Source organism: Colias eurytheme, chromosome 19 (genome assembly GCF_061535395.1).
Source record: "Colias eurytheme isolate Ceu_HAF_F1 chromosome 19, ilColEury1 Martin Lab GWU primary, whole genome shotgun sequence".
Taxonomy (NCBI): Eukaryota; Metazoa; Arthropoda; class Insecta; order Lepidoptera; family Pieridae; genus Colias; species Colias eurytheme.
Window position 1 is genome coordinate 4,661,754 of NC_142998.1, and position 22,563 is coordinate 4,684,316.

The window sequence follows — 22,563 nt, forward strand, 5'->3', positions numbered from 1 at the left end:
GATTTTGAGCGAATCGGTTCAGATATTACTAGATCAGTTTAATAAAACTACCCACAATTAACAAACACACAAGAATTTATTATAAGGCGCCAAATTCCTCTGTTGATTATGGTATAGACTATAGAGTGTAGCCTCTATAGCTTATGCTTTCAAACTATCAATTATGTCAAACGGATATAGAGTTCCTCTTTTACCTTGAAATTTTTCAGATTTGCTATTTTTTATAAATTTAAAATTTGTACCTATGTAGATTTTTTATCTTAAAAGTGCAGGGTTAATTAATGGAAGCATATTTTAAGTCTCAACTCAATGAAAATAAAAAGTGAAATACTAGTATAAAAGTAGCTAAATGAACAGGTGACCTAATTTGTGATATTTAAAAAATTATCAAATTAATTATGTGGTTAAAAATTATCAATTTAATTAAGTATGTGGTAAACATGTATTAAAAAATTATACATAGGCTTTTTAAATACAAATAATATGACCAAGATATAAGCTTCTTGAATATGACAGTCATTTCTAAATCCAGTGCAGATTAAAAATGAGTTGAACTCTTTGGAAATCATTTCGTAGTCTATGGAATATAATCCAACTAAAAAAAGAGGTATCTCATTTACCTCCTCAGACGAACGTACAATGTATATTAATTTTAGCCGGATTTTATATAGATACACGATTCAATTCAACTTTACATACAAATAAAAATGGTGGTTCAATTTCTACTAAATATTTTATTTTAGGGAGATAAATAAATGTTGTGCATACGTGTTTAACGGGTGTTGTAAATTGTTTCATGTGATCTCCTAAATTTGAATAAGATAAAGGTGCGATTACGTGGTGCCTAACTGAGAGTAGTGTATGACAAAATATAACAGGTTGTTGCAGAGACCGAAAGCTTTTCTATTTGATATAAATAGTGCTGTTGTTTATATGTGTCATTTATAAAATATAATTTGAAATAGTTTTAGTGAAAATAGTTTTTCGAAAAACGGAAGATTCACATATAACTGGTATATTTTATCATAAGAAGCAACCTGGATATATTTCATACATTCAGCATGTGACCCACATCTGCGATTTCTCTTCGTATTACTTGGCTTATAAATCCATTTTAACATTGTAAACATTAATTTCCATTCAACTAGTTTATCAATAAGCGTGATTGACGACCACACTCGGATATGACATTTTGCGAGATTGTTACGGTTGACTACAAACTGCAGATCTCGAACTGTATTATTTAATTCATAATTCACACTAGCCACAAAGGGACTCGGCAAGACTTATTTCCAAGATTTTCCGGAGAAGATATGAAGTTATTTATGAAAAATACAAATGTATCTAAATTGCTCGGAATACGAAACTGATATTAGAATAAAAAAACATCTGGACGCGGAAACGTTATACCAATCAAGTAACACAAAATGAGATGAACACATCTGTACACAAATTTAATTTGATGAAGAATATACAATGAAGCAGGATGGCTCATACTGAGAATCACAGATATATTGTGCAGGTCAGTCCTATTTCTATACTATAACATCATTTACTGATAAAAATCTTCTACAGCTAATGTCCTATATCCTATTTTTTGCGTGTTAAGAGATATTAGACTGTTTATTTGTAATAATTATGTTATCAGTATAGTTTGTGAATAAATTATTTACATGTAAATGAACTTTAACTGATAGAACTATTTAAATTGACCTTTGTACATATTATCACTGTTTCTAAATTATAAAGGAAAGTGTTAAATTATATATGTATACAAGTTATAATGAAGGTTATTATTAAAAATATAATTATTTAAAATATTTGTTTTATATTGTTCTTTTAGAAGACATTCCATTTAACCTCTATCATATGGGTAATTGAGTTCATGGTTGTTAATGTGTTATTATTTTACATTTTATAAGGAAGAAATTAAAATAACACTCGTATTGTAAGACCAAAATAATATTAGTCAAAGTTCCTCATAACAAGTACCTATGCAATTCTCAATTAACCGTAATCATTATGATAATTAACACAAAATTAAGATTTCATAGCACATTGATTGGCCGTCTATGAAAAAGCACGCATCCTACTTCATTTCATAAGCATAATCATGGACGTATAAAAAAAGACGGACGCCGTATTACGAACAAACAACGTGAAGCCACCATAGTAAGCTAGCGATCGTGTCAAGACAATAAACACGCACACTCTCTCACCATAGTAAGCTAGTCGGCCGCCATTACGTCGTGAACTACCGACTGATTAACTGCGTCACTGTTTCACAAAAAATATTTAAAATGCCGTCTTGCGTGGTTAAATGGTGTCGCAACAGTACAATTTTAAATAACAAAACACAAGGGATTACATTCCACAGGGAAGCAAGTTATTTCTTTTATGTTTTAATGACAAAATTATTACGGCAAAATTTATAGAAAAAAGTACAGCCGCCATTGTCATCAGGACAGCTGTTGCCATGGCAACATGGCACACACACATGGATGTTTCGCCGCCATCACTAGGCTTCACTCAATGTTTAGGCGATATACCGTCCGTCTTTTTTTATATTTCCATGAGCATAATGCATAGATTTCTAAAAGATTTATTTAGTTGTTACTGTGCTTGTATATTGATATTTTGTATTGTCTGTTGTACATTATTCTATTTTTGTACAAGTTCCTATGAGTATTAAAAGATAAATTAAATCACACTACACTTTATAAGGGATATGATAAAATTAATTAATGTTATTGACATAATATAAAGGAATTCCATTGCTCCTGTTTTATTTCCACATGGCACTAGTTTTTATACATTTTAATACCTATACTATAAATGTGAAGCCTAAAGAGGAGAGCCTTCCTAAAGAGATTGTCACTTATAAGGCAATTTTAAGTTTATTGTTCTCAACAGACTGTTGTTGATAAGTGTTGGAATGTTTGTATTTTGTACAATGACAGGCTTGTTATGCCATCCAAACTCCATCTAAATTGTGACCATATATCCCAATATGATATTTTAAAAATAAATTGTATGAATCCTATTAATATTATAAATGCAAAAGTTTGTGAGAATTAATGTAAGTCTCTTCTCATGAAAACCAAAAAACTATTGGTTTTCATGAGAAGAGAGGATTTCAATTTCAAGAAGTTTAAATAATATATGTTTACTCATATATTTACAATTTAGATTTTCAATTTTAATATAGTTTTGAGATAAAAAAAATCAAGTATCAAAAGCCACATAATATTTTGTCAATTAATTTTTGAACTATCTTATAGGGATATAATTATGTATATCTATTATGTACTTGAATATGCTAACATTGATTAACAACAGCAAATTTATTGCCCTATTCTCAGGTGTTTGTAGGAGCGTTATCTGCTCAATATGAGGCCCTCTCAGTGGAAGCTTCAAAGCAAACAAGCTCTGAAGAAATTGTTTGTTGTATAGCTGATAAACTAAATTTAAATGATGGAGCGGGGGGGCCTTATGAACTTGCAGAGGTATGTTGTGCTTTTATTATGTTATATTTAGAAGATAAGATATTTGTTATATCAAGAATAATTTAAAAATTATCAGATTATTATTTTTTCAATTTGATAATATGATTGCAGGTATTGCCTATTGTCGTTTTTTCAAATGATAACAAAATTTAATGATTATAAGATTTTTATGTTTGCGCTTGTTATATGGCAAGAACTTACAATAAGTCGCAACTCTCGATTCTCTTACCATTTAAAGTATACACTATTTCGTTACCATAAATTATGGGATTTATTTGTATAATTAATATCTCTGTCAGCTTGGGATATTCATATCCTCAATATTTCCAACTAATAACATATTATGATTATTACTAAAATCAATCAACATAAAATTTACCATTATATAAACATTGTATGCTACATAATAATGATTACTATATGCATCATATGTTCATTCAGCACAAACTCGAAGGATATTAATACACAATAAAAAATGTAATCACTTCAGTTGTAGTATGACCACAGTTACGAGACATTAGATTAGTCACAGATGATATTTATCATTCATTACTTTTTGCGTCAACATCACTTACCACGTATTCTGAGATTGCACCGACTTCCTAACGGTGTCTCATGTAATACGCAATTATCAGTTAGACAAAGTTCATCCTGAAATCCATTGTTATGATAGTAAATTTGTTTTTCGCACCGAAGTGAATCGAGCACGCTGTGATGCTAAACTTCTGTGGAATTCATAACTTTGGAATCCGCGATTGTGACTAACGCGTTTCCACTGTGTATTTGAAACTAAAATTATCTTTTGAGATATGAACTTTCAAACAAAATCATTTTAGTTTACTTTTGCCTACATCACCACCATACTTCTGTTTGATGGATGGACCATTTATTTGTTAAAATGATTTCTAGTATTCTATTTATGTTTGAGTGCCTTAGTAACACTGGGTCGAGGTCTGGTCCAAAAATAGGCACTCCATTGAACAAAAACAATCGAACATGTATTTCATTAAAATTTATCTATAAATGAGTAATCAAGTTGCCATTACCATGCCATTACGGTCCTACAATTTACGAATTGTCTACGTATCGTTACGATCATAGTCCCTTATTTGGACAGCATTAATATGTCTAATCAGTAGTCTTAATGCGAGGACGTATGGGCCCTCTTCTCAATAGGCATGGCATCGGCCGTCATTGTAGATGTTTATTCATAATCGCTGTAATAGCGGCAAACATCGGCGATCATTTTGTTAGGCCAACACTGCCCATCCTGAAGATGACCCATAACATGTACAATGTACATAGTCAATATTGTTACAAGCAAAAGCGTTGACCGTTCAGGTGGTGGGCGACGTGGTCAGCGGCGAGTGCAAGGAGCGGCGGCTCGGGCCCAACGAGTCGCCCGTCGCTGTCATGATGCTGTGGCCCAATAATAACTCTGGACAGTATTATAGGTGAGTGACGACTGAAAGTATAGGTTTAAAGGTCATTTTGTTGTGTTTGTGACGAGTTGAGAACTTCCCTCCCTTTTTCGAAGACGGTAAAAAAGAAACTACACTCGTAGTATTTCTTGTCAAGTGAGACTGATTTGCGAACCAGTGGTTAACAGTCTGTCTTTAAGGATAATGAGTTATGACGAATCTAAGTCTAGTTGAATATGTTTTGAGTTTGATGGATCGCTAGGAAATTGAGTTTTTGGCACCGCGAATTCAATCAAAATCGTTTAATGATTTTACGACGATCTTACTCTTAATTTTTTTATTATTTTACGTTATACACACAAACAACGAAGAAAAATGTCAAATCTACTTAACTTGATAATTCAATTAATATTTAATTTACACTTCTTAGGTAACTGGTAAGTTTATACGTTCGAAAATCTCTTATATGTTTTCGAAGTATCTTAAGACGATGTTTTAACACGCAACAATATGTAACTGAAGGGTAATAAATGCACTTTAGGTAATTTGGTCTCTAATCGCTGTAGGATTATCTAACATATTATCATTTTCTACATCTAACATCTTATCTTAATCTTAATATCTTAATACTATTATAAAGGCGAAAGTTTGTAAGGATGTATGGATGTATGGATGTATGGATGTTTGTTACTCTTTCACGTAAAAACTACTGAACCGATTACAATGAAATTTAGCACACATGTAGAGGGTAACTTGGATTAACACATAGGATAGTTTTTATCCCGGAAATCCCACGGGAACGGGAACTATGCGGGTTTTCCTTTGCAAACGCGGGCGAAGCCGCGGGCGGAAATCTAGTTATCTATAAAATTAGAATCGCTATTTCTCACTTTTCTCATTAAAAAGATGAAGTGTTTGTACTTTGTATATAATGTTATTTTAATATCTTGATAATTGTATATTTTACGTATTTAAATTAATTCGCGCCGTTAATGAATATGACGCATACTAGTATTAATCTTTTAAACCTTCAAGGTTTTTACATATAAAAAATTGGTTCTCATTGGTTTCGTTATATAATTTTTACAATATGTAATCTAGGTATTCGTTTGTTAATTTAACAGAATTTGGGGAAGAGTTAAAAAAATTATACATTTGGCTGACTAATCTGACAGTAAAAATGCATTATATTAGACGTATCTATTATTATCTATCCAGTAAAAGTATCTGGAAAGTGATTAATGCCCCAGTTCGACAAACTGTCCGTCACCGAGGAATTGTATTATATTATGATAAGAAAAAAAAATTATTGTCAGTAAGAGCAGGGAAATACATATTTTCATTGTAAAATAAAAATAAAAATGTTCTAACAGTGTCGTTTAAATAACTGAAGTTTTAATACACAATATAATAATTATTAATTATGCATTAGGTATCGAGCGACTTCCTGCTAGCAAGTACTGCTACTGGTACATATTTATTTAATTATATAGATTAAGGTTGCATACGTTATACCTACCTAAAAAGAAATAATGCTCTGGTAGTTGAGTATCGTATAGAATAGAACGACTTATTTTTATTTTTAACAACCTAAATAATCCTCTTAGGATAGGTGCACGAAAATTAAGCAAAATTTGCGTCCAAAACGACGGAATATTTTGTATGTACGTCATTGCGCTAACAATAAAATATTGATGAAAATCATTCAGGTGAGAAGGAATGGACGTCAGCTTTACGATGATATTTATTTCAGTATTATAAGAAAACAAACAAAACTGCCCGCTGACTGACACCGCCTCCGCATTGACTAATATATCCGTAAACCTATAAATTTTCCGAAACAATGATTATTATACAATAAAATATAACTAGGGCATCAGCTTTTGTATATTAAACTTCTTACAAAAGTGACACGCTCTTTTAACTGGACTCTCAGTCTACTTATCAAAAAAACCTATTACTGTACTTCCTTCCGAAAACGAATCGTTCGATTAGTCATTCTACATGTTTCTGTACTGAAATTGACTTAATTCGTGTCCGACGAGTCGATTGGCATTTAATACGCTACGTATATTTTTCCTGGACAATTTAATTAGTATGAACAAGTTTTCAACATAATTATCGTGGTATTCACAACGTAGGTTTAACCTTGCGAATGTATTTATTTACATTCAATATGTAAGCAGTTCTTAACACAAAAGTATCAAGTATTATGAGGTGTTGCTTATAGTATCGGTCACGCTCGCCAATCATTGTTATATCTTTTATATCCGACCCAATATCCGATAAACAAACTCGTTACACGCTGAAATAAATTACATATTCGCTAATTACAATAGAAGGTAACGAAGGAATACAGAATGCAAGATATGCAAGCTGCGTCACTAAAACGAAAACTTAGATATGTACGTAAATTGTCCGGTCTGTTATTTTATAGATATTCAATCTACACTAAAGTCTATATAATATTGAAACGTTTAATTGTTAATTAAATCATTAAAAACGGCTGATATGAATTTGGTGAATGCTTGTTATTGTACAAAATAAAAATATATTCAATACTTTGTCAACGTTTTTAATTTAATCTTATATATAAAAATGAATCGCAAAATGTGTTGGTAAGCGCATAACTCTAGAACGGCTGAACCGATTTCGATAATTCTTTTTTTATTATATTCCTTGAAGTACGAGGATGGTTCTTATGTAGAGAAAACGTAAACATCTACCACGGGCGAAGCCGGGGCGGACCGCTAGTAATTAATAGTTTAACTAAGAGCATTAATAGTATGTTTATGCAATGTGGCAGTGCTCTCGATATCTACCGGTTCATTAAATTATCCTGTCATTGAATAACTATTTGCAGACGACGGAGGTCTTTATAATGTTTTTACAATGATTCATGTAATGATTTACGTACCTATGTAACAATAATTATGGTAGTATGGCCTTAAATGAACAGAGACAATACAATAAGAATGCGTGCAGTAGAGATGGTCAATGCTAATGATTTCCCGCAAATGCATATGTTAGTAGAGTGTTTTCGGAACTTTGATTTAAATGAAGGGCTTACGACAGTGGCTGGGATATTGTTGGTGAGCGTGAGTCACCCTTCCTGCCGGCGCAGTATGATAACAACCATCCTGCCAATCAAACTCAAACTAAAAATCGACGCTGGCAGTAAACATGAGCTCTACAATTATTATCTTATTACTGTAACAAATTAATATGACGCAAAAGTAAACATTTTTGTAAACTATTTTATATTATACAAACATAACTCAATTTATGTAACAAGTTTATTTTTGCCAGGTTTTATCTACGAGAGAAGATACCGGATGAACCATGGATGGAAAACTTCTCAGTAGACCCACAACTAATAAAGGATTACTTCCAAAGGTTCCTGTATCAGCCGAAAGACCGAGAGTACCCTGATCTTTGTCAGCTACCGGAGTTAAACGAACAGACCCTGTTAGACAACTTGAGAGCGAGGTTCGGCGCTGGTTATATCTATACATATGTTGGGTCGATATTGATAGCCCTCAACCCTTTCAAGTTCTATCCAATATACAATCCAAAATATGTGAAGCTATATCAGAACAAGAGGATAGGTTCCAGTCTTCCGCCGCACATATTCGCCGTCGCTGACGCTGCGTACCACTGTATGTTACGCGAAAGAACAAACCAATGTATAGTGATAAGTGGTGAAAGTGGTTCCGGTAAAACTGAGAGTACAAATTTCCTCCTGCATCATTTAACTGCACTGAGTCAAAAAGGGTCTCACGGTAGTGGTGTCGAACAAACGATACTGAGCGCGGGGCCAGTCCTAGAAGCGTTTGGAAATGCCAAAACCGCACACAATAACAACTCGAGTCGATTCGGGAAATTCATACAGGTCAACTACAAGGAAAATGGAATGGTGCACGGTGCTGTCGTCCAGAAATATCTTCTCGAAAAGTCTAGAATATGCAGTCAAGGACGGAACGAGAGGAACTATCATGTGTTCTATTATTTATTGGCTGGTGCATCGGAGCAGGAGAAGGAGCAGTTGCATTTGTTGAGTGTTGATAAATATAACTATTTGTCAAAGACTGGTTGTAGTGTAGTGCCTGGTGTGGACGAACAGTATGAGTTCTCTAGATTAAAACAGTCCATGGATATGGTTGGGTTCACTATGGATAAGCAGCGAAGGCTATTTGCTGTTTTGTCTGCTGTTTTACTTTTAGGTGAGTTTATAACTTTAATCAGTCATATCTATCGAAAAAGTCTGAAGTTTTTTTTTTTATTTATTTAAAATTATCTGTATGCATATTCTTTCAAGACCAATAAACATAATATGTATGCTATGCAAGTACATATGGTGTTATTAACTTTACTGTATTTGAAAAAGTTTCAAAGTATTTATTCCCTTCACAAGTTTTAGGCAAGAGCAAACATTAAATAAATTTTAAAATACTTCATAAATTGCTTTGGATTCAAAGTCATCTTACAAGACGTGAACTTAATAAATTATAAGCTCACTAATAATATTTTTATATTAGCAGAAGGTTCCATAAATAATTAAAATCCTTATTCTAAACTAACAACAAACATAATAAAAATGCATATAAATAGCAGGCTTCAATTTCCTTCAGACCAAACCTGGAAGTGAAATGCGTAGGGTTTCGCGCGAAACTATTGCCGGTTTATCGTAATGGGAAAAGGAATGTTGTGAGTGTGAATCAAACGAGCCACATTTTTTGCTCTTTCTTTTATAAATAGATATAAAATTAGGTCTAGAGGAAACGTGTATCATATAGATATTAAAAGTGTTATTGTAGCATTACATTATAATATGTTGTTGTTTTACAAACAATCCTTACTAATACAGTAGCACCTCTATAAGTCGAATATCAAGGGAGACGCCAAAAAATTCGAGTTAAAGAGTTTTCAACTTAAGGAGGATTTCGACTTAGGCGGATTTTGATTCGACATAAAGAGTTTGAGGTTTATTCTTATAAATTTTGAGTTAGAGAGGTAAAGTACATAAAAATTCAACTTGCAGAGGTGACAAACATGTTTTTATTTATTACTAGCAGTCCGCCCCGGCTTCGCCCGTGGTACATATTTACGTTTTCTCTACGTAAGAACCATCCTCGTACTTCAAGGAATATAATAAAAAAGAATTAACGAAATCGGTTCAGCCGTTCTCAAGTTATGCACTTACCAACACATTTTGCGATTCATTTTTATAGTATAGATTTATAAATCAACATTATTTCAAATCATTTTAAAATAAAAAATATGGCATTAAAAAAGTCAGTATTTTTTTTGCTTTAGATAATTTGGTTGTTCTCTAGCATTGTCTAATCTATAAAGAACAGAAAATTCTTCTTCTTCTGCAGAGATACTGGTTTGCTCCATAAAATTTCGTAAGGTATTCAATGCGGTTCTTGCCTCTTTGATGGAAACGCATGGAGCGCATGTACTATTCACGTCTTCTATGTCATCTTAATCATTAGTATCGGTTTTCTGAGCTACTGAATCGATACTTTCGTCATCAGATACCTACCTACTTAATGGAAACACGTGTTTACGTGAGTCATAAATTTATTATCGTATACTCCTAAAATGTTTTCTAAGAAACAATTATAGTGTACACTGTACTGCACTGTCGGCAAGTTGTTAAAGTCCAAATGATCAAGTTATAAAGATTGTAAAATAAAATGTTGCCATGTTCGAGATACAGAGGTCAAATTTAATTTTTCGAGTTATAGAGTGAAAATATGTACCAAAATGGCTTGGAGGGACTCGGTGATTATTTCGACTAACAGAGGGCCAAGATTTCAAGTTACGGAGGTTTTCGGGTTTGAAGGGAAGGGATCAAGACATTTTTTCGAGATTTGGAGGTTTTTGACTTATCGAGGTTCGACTTAACGAGGTGCTACTGTATTACAAATCCGAAAGTAACTCTGTCTGTCTGTTACTCAATCACGCCTTAACTACTGAACCAATTTGCATGAAATTTGGTATAGAGATATTTTGATACCCGAGAAAGGACATAGGCTACTTTTTACCCCGGGAAATAGGATAGGTTTTATCCCGGAAATCCCACGGGAACGGGAACTATGCGGGTTTTTCTTTGACTGCGCGGGCGAAGCTGCGGGTGGAAAGCTAGTATGTTATATGGCGTATATTCTTCAAACAATTTGACAAGATAAATCTATACGTATATAACTGAAGTGGGTACTTATAAACAGCTTAAATACTGAAGTAAATTACTCTGATAATGTCGATATTGATAGCATAGAGTAAGCTCTGCATTAAATGTTTGTATCAACATAACATGAAAGTAGAATAGTGATTTGAAGAACAATATTATATTAATGTTCTCTATATTATCATAAACATTCTCTAAAAAATTATATTCTATTCTCAGTTTTGATCTCCATCGTAATGAGTGATACTTATCCGTTCATAAATTTTCAATGTTTAGACCATAAGCTGCTTACGGACTGTTTACAGTTGCGCTTTTGAAAATATAAACATGTGTTTTGCTCATTTTTAAGAAGTATATTATGAATGCTGCATGTCGAATGCCATCTGAAACGACTAACAAGACAAATTTTGCAATTAATTTATCTAACGTCTCGGTATTGAAATCACCACAATTGTTCTATTTTTATTTTTCATAGAACACAAGAATGAATCATAAAGACTAAATAAAGTAATCCTTTTATAACTTTTACACATGATAGCACAGTGCGCGACTCGGATGGGTGTAAGGTTTCAGTATTATAGCAGTAGGTCATAATGTCAAATCCTATTCTATTTACACAATATAATGTTATATCACGCAATAATCCTTTATAACAAATGATAATGTAAGTAATTCGTACAAATTGGAGAATAACTTCAATTCCTGTTACTTACAATTATAATATTGAGTTATATGTTTTTTCTTGAAAATTGAACAAGTAACAATCTAAGCAATTATCTTTTTATGTCGAAAAATTATTTCGGTGTTAGATAGCCCATTGATCAAGGAAGGCATAGGCTATATTATATTATCACGCTAAGACCAACAGGAGCGCAGGGTGAAACCGCGGAGTGCAGCTAGTAAATGATAAAATTGTATGACATGACCTTTGTTACGTTCTTATTGTATTAATATCAAAAAGAACAATTTATTACTTAGCTAAAAAACTAACATAAATTTCAGGTAATGTGGAGTTCCAGCCACAACGCAAATCATACCATCACGACGAAGCCGTCGGTGTCCGCAACCCGGAGGTGGTGTCATTAATATCATCCCTACTTCGGGTTAAACAGGAAACTTTATTGGCAGCGCTCACGTCAAAACGAGCGAGGGCCTCTGGTGAAACTCTAGTTATCAATTATAGGTAATGTATTATTAAAAAAAAAAAAAAAAAACTTCTATAGTTAGAGAACAAAATGATAATGTATTCTAATGAATCCAAGTTTTCGTTCAATACTTGAATATTGTCGTAGTTTACTTAAAAGCTTAAGAGCCGGGTGAGTAAAATAAATTCAATAAGGCTGATATTTGCATATTATCGACAGAATCAACTTGACTAATAATTTGGTAAAATTACAAAATTTATGTGAAAATGCATTGACAATAATGCTATGACATTTTATTGTATATTTAATTTTATTCATATTTTCTTTTTATCATATTCCAGAATGCCAGAAGCGATAGCGACCCGTGATGCGATGGCCAAGTGTCTGTACGGCGCTCTGTTCGATTGGATCGTGATGCAAGTCAACCACGCGTTGTTGTCCAAAAAGGACACGCTTAGGGAACATCAGGGACATAGTATAGGTTAGTTTCTTGTTTATTCATAATGTATTTAAAAGTGAAATATTACTCTTGTAAAGAATTATTTTTAGTGCAGTACATAAATAATGAATGATAGATGTACATACATTTCGTTGAATCATTTTCATCAACATTGATTAACAATTTCCAGGCGTCCTCGACATATTCGGCTTCGAGGACTTTGGTCCGAACAACAGTTTCGAGCAATTGTGCATCAACTACGCGAACGAGCACCTGCAGTACTATTTCAACCAGCACGTGTTCAAGTACGAGCAGGAGGAGTACAGGCGGGAGGGGATACGGTGGACGGATATCGGCTTCTCGGATAATACAGGCTGCTTGCAACTGATTGAGGGGAAGCCGGGCGGCTTGTTGTGCCTGCTGGACGACCAGTGCAAGTGAGTGTTATGTTATTGAGTTATTTATTTGTTTGTACTTCAAATAATGTGCTAATATGTGGTACGATGTAGTTTTATTTAAGAGCCTAAATTTAAGTTATAAGTAACAAAAATAAGATAATTAACCAATAACTATACATTGCATTAAGGTTAAAAATAATTTTTGAAAACTGTTTTCTATCATATTATATTTCGTATTTATAAATTATATCCTTTCTCTAGTTTTCCATGGGCAACGAATGAGACGTTACTCCAAAAGTTCAACTCTGTACACGAAGACAATCCGTTCTACGAGAAGCCGACGCGGAGAGAACCAGCATTTGTTGTAAAACATTATGCAGGCCGAGTTAAATATCAGGTGAATATTTTCTCTGCTTAATTTTAAAAATCATAAATAACACCAGAAGGTTGGATTATTCATTTATTAGCCTTGAATGAATTAACGGTTTAATTAATTCTGATAAAAATGTAACACATATGAAAATATAAAGGACGCAAAATTGTAAAGATAATTTTTTTTTTATTTTCTATTTAAGGCGACGGCGATGAGGGAAAAGAACTTAGATCTGATGAGACAAGACATTGTGAGTGTGCTGAAGAATTCCTCGCTTGCGTTTGTTCGAGAGTTGGTCGGTGTCGACCCGGTGGCTGTGTTCCGATGGGCCATTGTTAGAGCTTTCTTTAGGTATGACTTTTTATCAATTCTAGTCATAATTCAATAACAAAGCTATATAAACTTAAATATTCGTAGAAAAATCTGTGATGAGAAATGATCTCACATCTACGCTTTGCACTAACCAGTTTAACAGTTAATCTAAGTGTCGGGCACTGTAATCTCGATAAATATTGTATGTTTCTCTTTCTTTCTTATTGTATGACATGTATTAACCCATTGACCACCGTAAGGCCCGATCGGGGCGCGACACAATAGATTTTCTATTGTGTCTGTGATTCCGAGGACTGATGGATTAAGCGATAGTTCTATATTTTCCTTAAGGCTGTGTACGCGGTCCGTGCGCTGTTTGGCTCAAATATGTGATTTTTCAAACCAGATTGTCCATCAACCACTTATCTTACAAACATATGAATTACTAATAATTTTAGGAAATTTTATTGTCTATGTAGTTAGTTAAGAGTTTTTTTCAATTAATACAGTATTTCTGAATACCATCAAGATAACTGATCCGATGATTACTTGATTTCACTTTTAGTGTCAATTTCGAAGCTAAAAATATCTGAAATTGCTGACAGATCTAACACACAATTATTTTTAACTAACTGCAAAAATCCTTATTAAAATAGTTAGTTAAAAGATTTTTTTATTTTGGACTCCTAACTTACGAAATTAAAATCCGAACAATGTGAATTTTTTTAGAAATTATAGTCGACAAAATTATTATTTTCACCAAGATATTTGACTTTATTGAATATAATTTATACATATTGCAATAAAAGAATGTCTTACTTATAAGATAAAATTTAAAAAATCAACTAAGGTACCTCTATTATTTTTCTACAATTTTTTTTAAAGTACTATAAAACACTGCGCGCGACCCGATTAAAATCAGTCGGCAGCGAGCCTTTCCAGAGAGAGGACATGTTGCTCGGCGCTCTCCTGCGGACCTATGCTGTTCATAGTAAAAGGATAGCGCAAGCCGCGATCTATCGTAATAGATCGCGGAGTTTTTGACTTGCGTTAAATAGAATATGCGCTCTTAAACACAATATTATCTAATATTCTAATATATATTATAAAGGCGAAAGTTTGTAAGGATGTATGGATGTTTGTTACTCTTTCACGTAAAAACTACTGAACTGATTACAATGAAATTTAGCACACATATAGAGGGTAAGTTGGATTAACACATAGGATAGGTTTTATCCCGGAAATCCCACGGGAACAGGAACTATGCGGGTTTTCCTTTGAAAACGCGGGCGAAGCCGCGGGCGGAAATCTAGTGTCAAATAAAGTTCTGCTCAGATTTTATATAACAGTTATGACCTACTTTTCATTCCAGGGGTTATTTTGCATTCATGGAAGCTGGTAGACGACATCGGGTTAACAGAGTAGATGGTGCTTCGAGAGTTCCAAGGGCTTCCATACAAGCTGCCAATGATAGTATTGTCAGGTGAGAACTATTTAAATATTATTTGCCATGCAATTGCATATCGAAAGTGATAATTGCTTTGAACAAGTGTTAAAAACTAATTTTCCCGAATTCTATTAATGTCGAAGGCATGTAAGAATTAAGACTCGGAATAGCCCATTTTTATCATTTGCATTTTTAACTGTTATAATTATTACCTTTGTAATCCTAAAAAGCATTTCATTTCTCTTTGTTTCAATGTATACAATTTATTCTTTGAAATTTTTTCGTAAATAGACAATAGCTTTGATATTGATATTTATAACAAATGTGGGTTTATAGAGAACTTTTTGATAAATTCCCCTATTTTTTAACTGTTTATGAGTGGACTCAAAATGATAGTTAAATGTTTGATTTTTTTTTGTTATTGTAATTGAAGGGTTATTCCGGTTCTTTCTTAAAATTTTGATCTGAAGATTTGTCATGAAAAGTGTTACGTTAGGTCTAAATGTAAGCTTTCGCTAATAAAGTTATGTGACGTAATGATATGTCTTGTTGCTCAGCCAACTGGTGACAGTATCGTCAATCAATCTCGCAATCAACAGAATTGCGTAAGTCACCGTTTATGGCATGCTTTTAATTCTATGTGCACTTCTCGCATGGATGTCGTTTTTATATCGTACACGGCTGTGATTAGATGTCTTTTGTAGCGTTCGTAGTCCTCTTGTGACAAAATTTTACTTTATATTAGTAATATTTCGACATCCACATAGATAGTTCTCTGTTTTTAATGTTTCTTTAGCTTTGTGACCTGTGATAGTTTATTGACTTTGTCGATTCTAACTTTATTTTATTTCTTCCCATCGACCTAAACACAGCCTAACTTCATCCACTATTATTCATTTCGGTTACATTTTTACTCTCACGTGGCACGTCAACGACGCATGTCAATTCACGATCACACTTTTTTATTATTTTTTTGCGTTATTAATACGTTATTTCGATCGGGGGGATAGAACGCCGCAAAGGGCGGCGACGAAAGTTCGAGAAACGGGCCGCGCGGCGGAGCGGAGTCGGGGGGAGGTTAGCGGGGGCGGGGCGCGGGGGGCCAACAAACCGGCTAAAAATTATAGGACGGCGGAGACGCGCACCCGCCGCCTCGACCGCGACCTGGACGACGCGGACGTGCTGCAGCGCGCCAGCCAGATCGTCATGTACGTGCGCCGGGATGCGACACTCCTGTCCTTGTCTCTCACATTTCACTGTCCTTTTCATTCATCAAACAAATACGCTTCGCTTTACGACGCCCGCCCGGTTTCGACCAGTGTTCACGTAAACCGCCCGGGCGTGCCAAAGGAATTAGAAATTCCATTGCACATTTTTTTTCTTTTGAGCTTTAATGCAAGTGATTTGTAATTTTTTTTACGCTATTAATATTTTATTGTTTGATGAATTTTGAATAATCTTGGGTTTCTTTTGGTTTTAAGGTGTTTTGGATTTTTCATTTTACGTGTGGTGTTGTTTTGGGTTTCTGTTTTGGCTAATAAATAATTTTATAAAATTTGTGGTACTTTATTTTCTGTTATTGTCACTAAAAGCTATAATTTGTTACGGGTATAAGGTTATACAGCATGAGGGGTCGTTTTGGGATCGGTTGAGTGATATTATTCGAGTAAATATTAAACAATTACACGGTTTAACAGGAAAAATAAGTCATTCAGGCCTAGAGAGCGGGCTAAGAAAGGTTTAAAGAATCTACAAAGTGTAAAAACATTGGCGGGTCGAACTGCGGCTGCGGGGAAACGGAAACAGCCATTGACTGTTGCGGCGCAGTTTCAACATTCACTTGCTGCTCTTATGGAAACTTTGAACCAGGCAAACCCTTTCTTTATAAGGTACTTTATAGTATAAATTCATTATTTTAACTAGCGTAAATAGATGTTATTTTCTTGTTAAATTAATATTTAAATCAATTGCAGATGTATAAAATCAAACAGCGACAAAGTGCCAAACGTATTCGACGAAGAGACCGTACAGAGGCAACTGCGTTACACGGGCATGCTCGAAACAGTGCGTATACGACAAGCGGGATATAACGTGCGGCTCACGTACGAGGAGTTCATACAATTATATAGGATATTGTTGCCAAAGGGATTGCTTAGTTCCCAGTCGGATGTACGACACTTTCTGGCTACACTCAATTTGGATAGGGATAATTATCAGCTTGGTGAGTTTTGTTTCTAGTTCAATGTCAATAAAGTTTTCGATCGTATTGTTAAGAAAATAAAGTTCATTTTTGAAGTATGTTACTTTATGGGTATAATTATTATGGTTGAACTCATAATATATTCAGTTAAAACGAGTTACGTATGATGCATTTTTTCAGCCAAGAAGATCTCTAATTTTCTCCAAAATAAGACAATAGATTTAGATAATAGATTTTCTTGCCTAATTAAGTCTTAAATATATTTAAGTAAAATGTATTTAACCTTTAGGTGCGACAAAAATATTCATGCGTGAAAGCGAACAAACGAAACTAGAATACCGTTTACATCAGCAAATAATGGCGTCGATAATCACGATACAGCGGTGGTTCCGCGCTCTGCTCGAGAGGAGACGCTTTCTTGCTTTACGACGTGCTTCTTTCACTATACAGAGTTATTGCAGGTGCGTAATTCATTTACTAATAAGTGTATTGTAAGTAATTAGGGTAAAAACAATTTTATTTAGCGTACTGTCATCTTTACCACTCGATACTCGATAGTTAAAGTAAATAGTGCCAAACTAGCTTCGTAATGCGTAAACTATAATGACTTATACAAAACATTTCAAATTGTATAAAAAATATGAAATATGATACTAACAATATCATATTCTTCTTTTACTCTATAGGCAGTGGTTAGCAAGTCGGCACGAAGCGGCTACAACATTACAAGCGTGGTTCCGAGGCACTCGAGTGCGGAGATGGTACACCAAGTTCCGAGACTCCGTTATTTTATTCCAAGCGGCGGCAAAAGGATTCCTACTTCGAAGAACATTACCTGAACTCAGAAGACGAATACCACCAGCAAAACACAAGCCTGAGGTAGGTAGAGTAAATATTCAAGGCATGGTATTAAGTGAAAAAATGTTTCTATGTCTATGCACGTCTATCCAATAAAAAATCGTTGTGATTAATTGGTTGAAATTTTTGGAAAGTTTTAACATTGTGAATAAAAAGTCTTAATCCTGAACAAACTCTTAATTTTTCACGATATTTCGCAGTTTTGTGGTCCTATAATCAAACGACAATAACAAAAGATATCCCTTATCCAAATTAATAATTGTTCAAAAAAATACTAAACAATCGTTTAAATGTTAGCGTTAGTGGTGTTAAACAAAAATGAGCCGTATACAAAGTGTCGTAGAGCACACAATCGGTCACGTTGCACGTTGTTGTCTTCAGCTCGACATGGCGACGCTCACTCCGGATACAGACGGTTTCAAGAACAGGCAGCCGAGCATTGAACAACTTAAAAACATCATTGATATACAGCTGTGAGTGTTAATTTAAGGAATAATTAGACAATTAAAAAATATATTTAAAAAAAAATTTAAAACCCCTCTCTTTACACTTATAATTAAGCAGATATTAAGGACTTATCTTTCATCAGAACTGTTCATATAGATTTGACAATAACGTCTCATTTCCTTGCTTTTTCAACCCATCTTTTATTTAGAAGTAAAAAGATATAAGAAAAGCATTCATTCAGCTTCAGAAGAAAATAAGACATCATTTGATATCTATTATTTCATCTTGAAAATGAACTGGTATAAATTAAATTTTTGAAAATTTAAAGACATGTGTAATTTGACCAAGAATTTTTTCTCTAAAATTTGTAGCAATATGCTGATACAAGAAGAAGCAGAAAAGACAAGACAGTTACGCGCCACACAATCTCTTCCACTCGTGAGGTAAATAATTATTTTCCCAAAGCATTATAAAACACTCAAAACATTGTAGTCAATAATGTTTTTGTTTTATTACAGCTTGGAGAAAAAACGAGATAATTCAACGACTGAAAGTTCGAACGCGCAATCGTATCACAAAAGAAAAATATCGAAAACACAAAATATCACCGAGATACCGTTGAAACAAGCCAGTCAAAAGTATGTTTAGTACTTGTCTTCTGTTTCTTTTCTTATCTATTTACTGAAATCTTTTCTATTTTAAACTGTGTTCCGGTACTAAGTTTTTAAGCGTGTTTAAAGGCTTTTTTGTTATTATTTTCTTCCAATGCTTGGTTCTTACATATAACTTTAACTTGTCTCGGTTTGATTTTTTTGTATTCTATTCTTTTTTTTTACCACTCTAACGTAAAAATATTATTGCAGTCTAATAAACAAAGAGTCGAACGAATCAACGGACGAGCCGTGGAGCGTGAACACGAGCAAGTACCCGGCGGGCAAGGTGGCCTGGCCGAACAAGATCACCGCGGAGGATCTCGCCAATGAACTGCTTTGGTTACGGATCGATCAGAACTATCTCATGGCTGAGAAGAATAAGGTATGGGCGGTTTACCTTTTTTTGTATTTTTTGCAAATTTAATATAAAAAATTGTTATCGGAAATAGAGTTCTTAGTTTTAATATTTTTTCTTCTTGTCTTCTTTGGTTAATGTGTTTATTGTTAATGTGCCCTGTTATGATCTCTGCAGTTACAAGTGTATTGTTAAGATAATTCTATTCAACTACGAACCAAATTTTAATTGAAATGGCTTTTTTAATATGGAAGGCTAGGGTTTTTTAATAATAGGTCTCGTTTTACATGGTTCGTATATCGAAATAAGAAATATTATTTTTCTTTGTTATAAGATGCGAGAAAGAGAACTAGCAGAATCGATAGCGAGTAGTAGTGAAGACTATCTTCGACAAGTGGGCGATTGGAGCCCCGCAAACAGCACTGAAAGCAATACAACCTCAAGGTTAGTACCTTATTTCAATAAAAAAAGTTGTTTTTATACGATTTCGAATCGGCCTATACGATTTTTCCAAATTTGCATTTTGCATCCATTTTTTCATTTCATATATCAATTAAACCATACTTCTATTTGCTAAGAATTGTCTTGCCACTCTTAAAATAAGAGAAAAATCACAAAAATATCATAACTTCTGAATTACGAAAAACATAATAGGGAGGCATATTACACATACATGGGCTTAAATAGTGTGCTCAACTTTTGAGCCACCGCTTGACATTTTTTTTGTGAAACATCCTGTATAATCTCCAAACACGTACCAGACGCACGTCGCCGCAAGTGTACCACCGCAGCCTGTCGAGCACGACGCTGGAGCCGGCCCGCGCGCTGCACAGCCTGCCGCCCGTGCGACGCGACCCGCGGGACACGCGTGACACGCGTGACTCGAGCAGCAAGGAGCGCCACGAGGCCGTGCTGGATAACTGTGAGTACATACAGGGTCCTGCACAGCCTGCCGCCCGTGCGACGCGACTCCGGTGCCAAGGAGCGGCACGAGGCCGTGCTGGATAGCTGTGAGTGTATACAGGGTGCTGTGCCGACACGCACCTGCAGTATGCCGCCCGTGTGTGCGTACAGGATGCTGCGCAAGTGCGCAGTGTATCGCTGCAACCTATCGAGCACGACGCTGGAGCCGACTATGACGGACTTAAACTCCCTGTTAAATATTTTTATACTTTGTCTAAATATTAACCAGCTTTAAATAGGCAATTCGATGGAGTCATTGGGAAATTGTGCGCGTTGATACCTTTCCGTAATTATTTTTTATTCGCATAGATAAAATGGCAAAACCGATATGTGAATTTAGATATTATTCAAATAAAATTATCAAATGCAAGATCATAAAGGTTTCTGCTTTTTTTTTTGTTTGTTTGTCCAATTCAATAGGCACCTCTTAATGGTTTTGTTTACGTAATTGTATAATTGTACTGCCTCAAATCGTTAAGTAATTGAATTATTATAGTGTCGTATGAGATTTCATCTGCAAAATTAGAATTCAGGCTCAGATTCAATTACATGACAAATTTTTAATCCTTCTTCAGATGCCTTTATGCAATCAGTTTTTGTATAATATGTTACTTTAACAATAAAAGTCCTGCAGCATCAGCTTACTAAATGCTACGAAAATAAATCTACTCGAAAGTTAGAATACTCTTCTTAGGCAAATTAATTTTTCAAACTTGACTCGGGAACAAGTTTTAAATTTATAAAGCATTTGAATGTCATTAAACCAAAAATATCAAATTCAACAAAAAAAAGTTTTAAATTACATATATACACTTCCTAGAAGCATCTCAACACTTAATAAACAACACAAATAAAAACAAATACCTTTAATTAGTCTATGTAAGAGATTACCGTTATTTCATCCTTAATGTGTTTGTTTTGAATATCTTGTTTATTTCATGTGCGATATTGGTTTGTTAATCATTAGTCAGTTAACAGGCAGCGCTCAGAATGTGCGCTTAATCAATAGTTGTGCGTTAAACATGTCATTTTCGTCAGTTTTTCTTGAGAATACAAGTGGCTCAGATAGAAAAGAAAAGTGTTTCGTGGTTTTGTTCTGGATTAGCGTAACGTTGTTACTGATGGGTTATCATATTATATTCGTTAAATTAGCGTTTTATTATTATGGTGAGTTTTTAAATTCGTGTGTTTAAGTTTATTAACGCTCATTATTTGATTGTATTTGTCTTTCCCATATAAAATTACTCAGTTTATTTAATTTTACTGCTTTTATGTAAACAATAGCATTCCACCCAAGAAAAACTGAATATATTTCATACGTTGTAGTTTTATTTTATAATATTTAGTGCAGTAAATATAGAGTGCAACGTTTCGAGGTAGTGTTTCGTCTTAATCTAAGATAGAAATACAGCATTTATGTCGCTGTAATGCACACTAAACGTTCCAAAATTTACACTTGTTTCTTTAAAATTACTTATACATTTGTATAATGTTCTAATAATTAAAAGTGGTTACAATAATAAACCCTACTACATCGCCCCATTTATACAATTTATCCCTTGTCCCCGTAGCGTGTGCGTCGCTAGTGCAAGCGGTGGAAGCGCCCGCTCCGCCCGCACGCACGGCCCGCCGCGAGCCGCGCCGCGCGCAGGACAAGCTCGACCGCGCGGAGCGCAACCCTGATACTCTGCCCGTCGCTATTGTCGCTGATAAACGGTATGTTGTTTTTTTACTATTAAATATGTTTATAGATTACCTGTTTAATTTGGAAAAATGGATAAAATAAATACATTAACTGCGTTTCAATTTTTTAAGTGTAGAAATTAATTAATTACTCGAACTTTTTTCCT

At 34.2% G+C, this 22,563-nt stretch overlaps 1 protein-coding gene across 4 annotated transcripts in view; it reads left to right on the forward strand.

Annotated features, from left to right (window-relative positions):
• Window positions 1–684: 684 nt before the first annotated feature.
• LOC149900127 (unconventional myosin-IXa-like) overlaps window positions 685–22,563 on the forward strand; it is a 30,727-nt gene continuing 8,848 nt past the window's right edge. The window contains exons 1-23 of one of the 4 annotated variants that reach the window (XM_090113204.1): window positions 685–1,522; window positions 3,363–3,506; window positions 4,848–4,960; window positions 8,237–9,150; window positions 12,126–12,306; window positions 12,610–12,749; window positions 12,898–13,144; window positions 13,367–13,502; window positions 13,681–13,829; window positions 15,163–15,273; window positions 15,795–15,842; window positions 16,248–16,445; window positions 16,935–17,126; window positions 17,211–17,458; window positions 17,727–17,898; window positions 18,124–18,316; window positions 18,677–18,768; window positions 19,114–19,185; window positions 19,261–19,380; window positions 19,606–19,777; window positions 20,085–20,194; window positions 20,512–20,672; window positions 22,285–22,429. In XM_090113204.1, the coding sequence (XP_089969330.1) occupies window positions 1,487–1,522; window positions 3,363–3,506; window positions 4,848–4,960; window positions 8,237–9,150; window positions 12,126–12,306; window positions 12,610–12,749; window positions 12,898–13,144; window positions 13,367–13,502; window positions 13,681–13,829; window positions 15,163–15,273; window positions 15,795–15,842; window positions 16,248–16,445; window positions 16,935–17,126; window positions 17,211–17,458; window positions 17,727–17,898; window positions 18,124–18,316; window positions 18,677–18,768; window positions 19,114–19,185; window positions 19,261–19,380; window positions 19,606–19,777; window positions 20,085–20,194; window positions 20,512–20,672; window positions 22,285–22,429 (4,094 nt within the window). In that variant the 5' untranslated portion in view covers window positions 685–1,486. The remainder of the gene's footprint in view (window positions 1,523–3,362; window positions 3,507–4,847; window positions 4,961–8,236; window positions 9,151–12,125; window positions 12,307–12,609; window positions 12,750–12,897; window positions 13,145–13,366; window positions 13,503–13,680; window positions 13,830–15,162; window positions 15,274–15,794; window positions 15,843–16,247; window positions 16,446–16,934; window positions 17,127–17,210; window positions 17,459–17,726; window positions 17,899–18,123; window positions 18,317–18,676; window positions 18,769–19,113; window positions 19,186–19,260; window positions 19,381–19,605; window positions 19,778–20,084; window positions 20,195–20,511; window positions 20,673–22,284; window positions 22,430–22,563) is intronic. The other 3 variants (XM_090113206.1, XM_090113205.1, XM_090113207.1) reach the window with 3 other exon arrangements.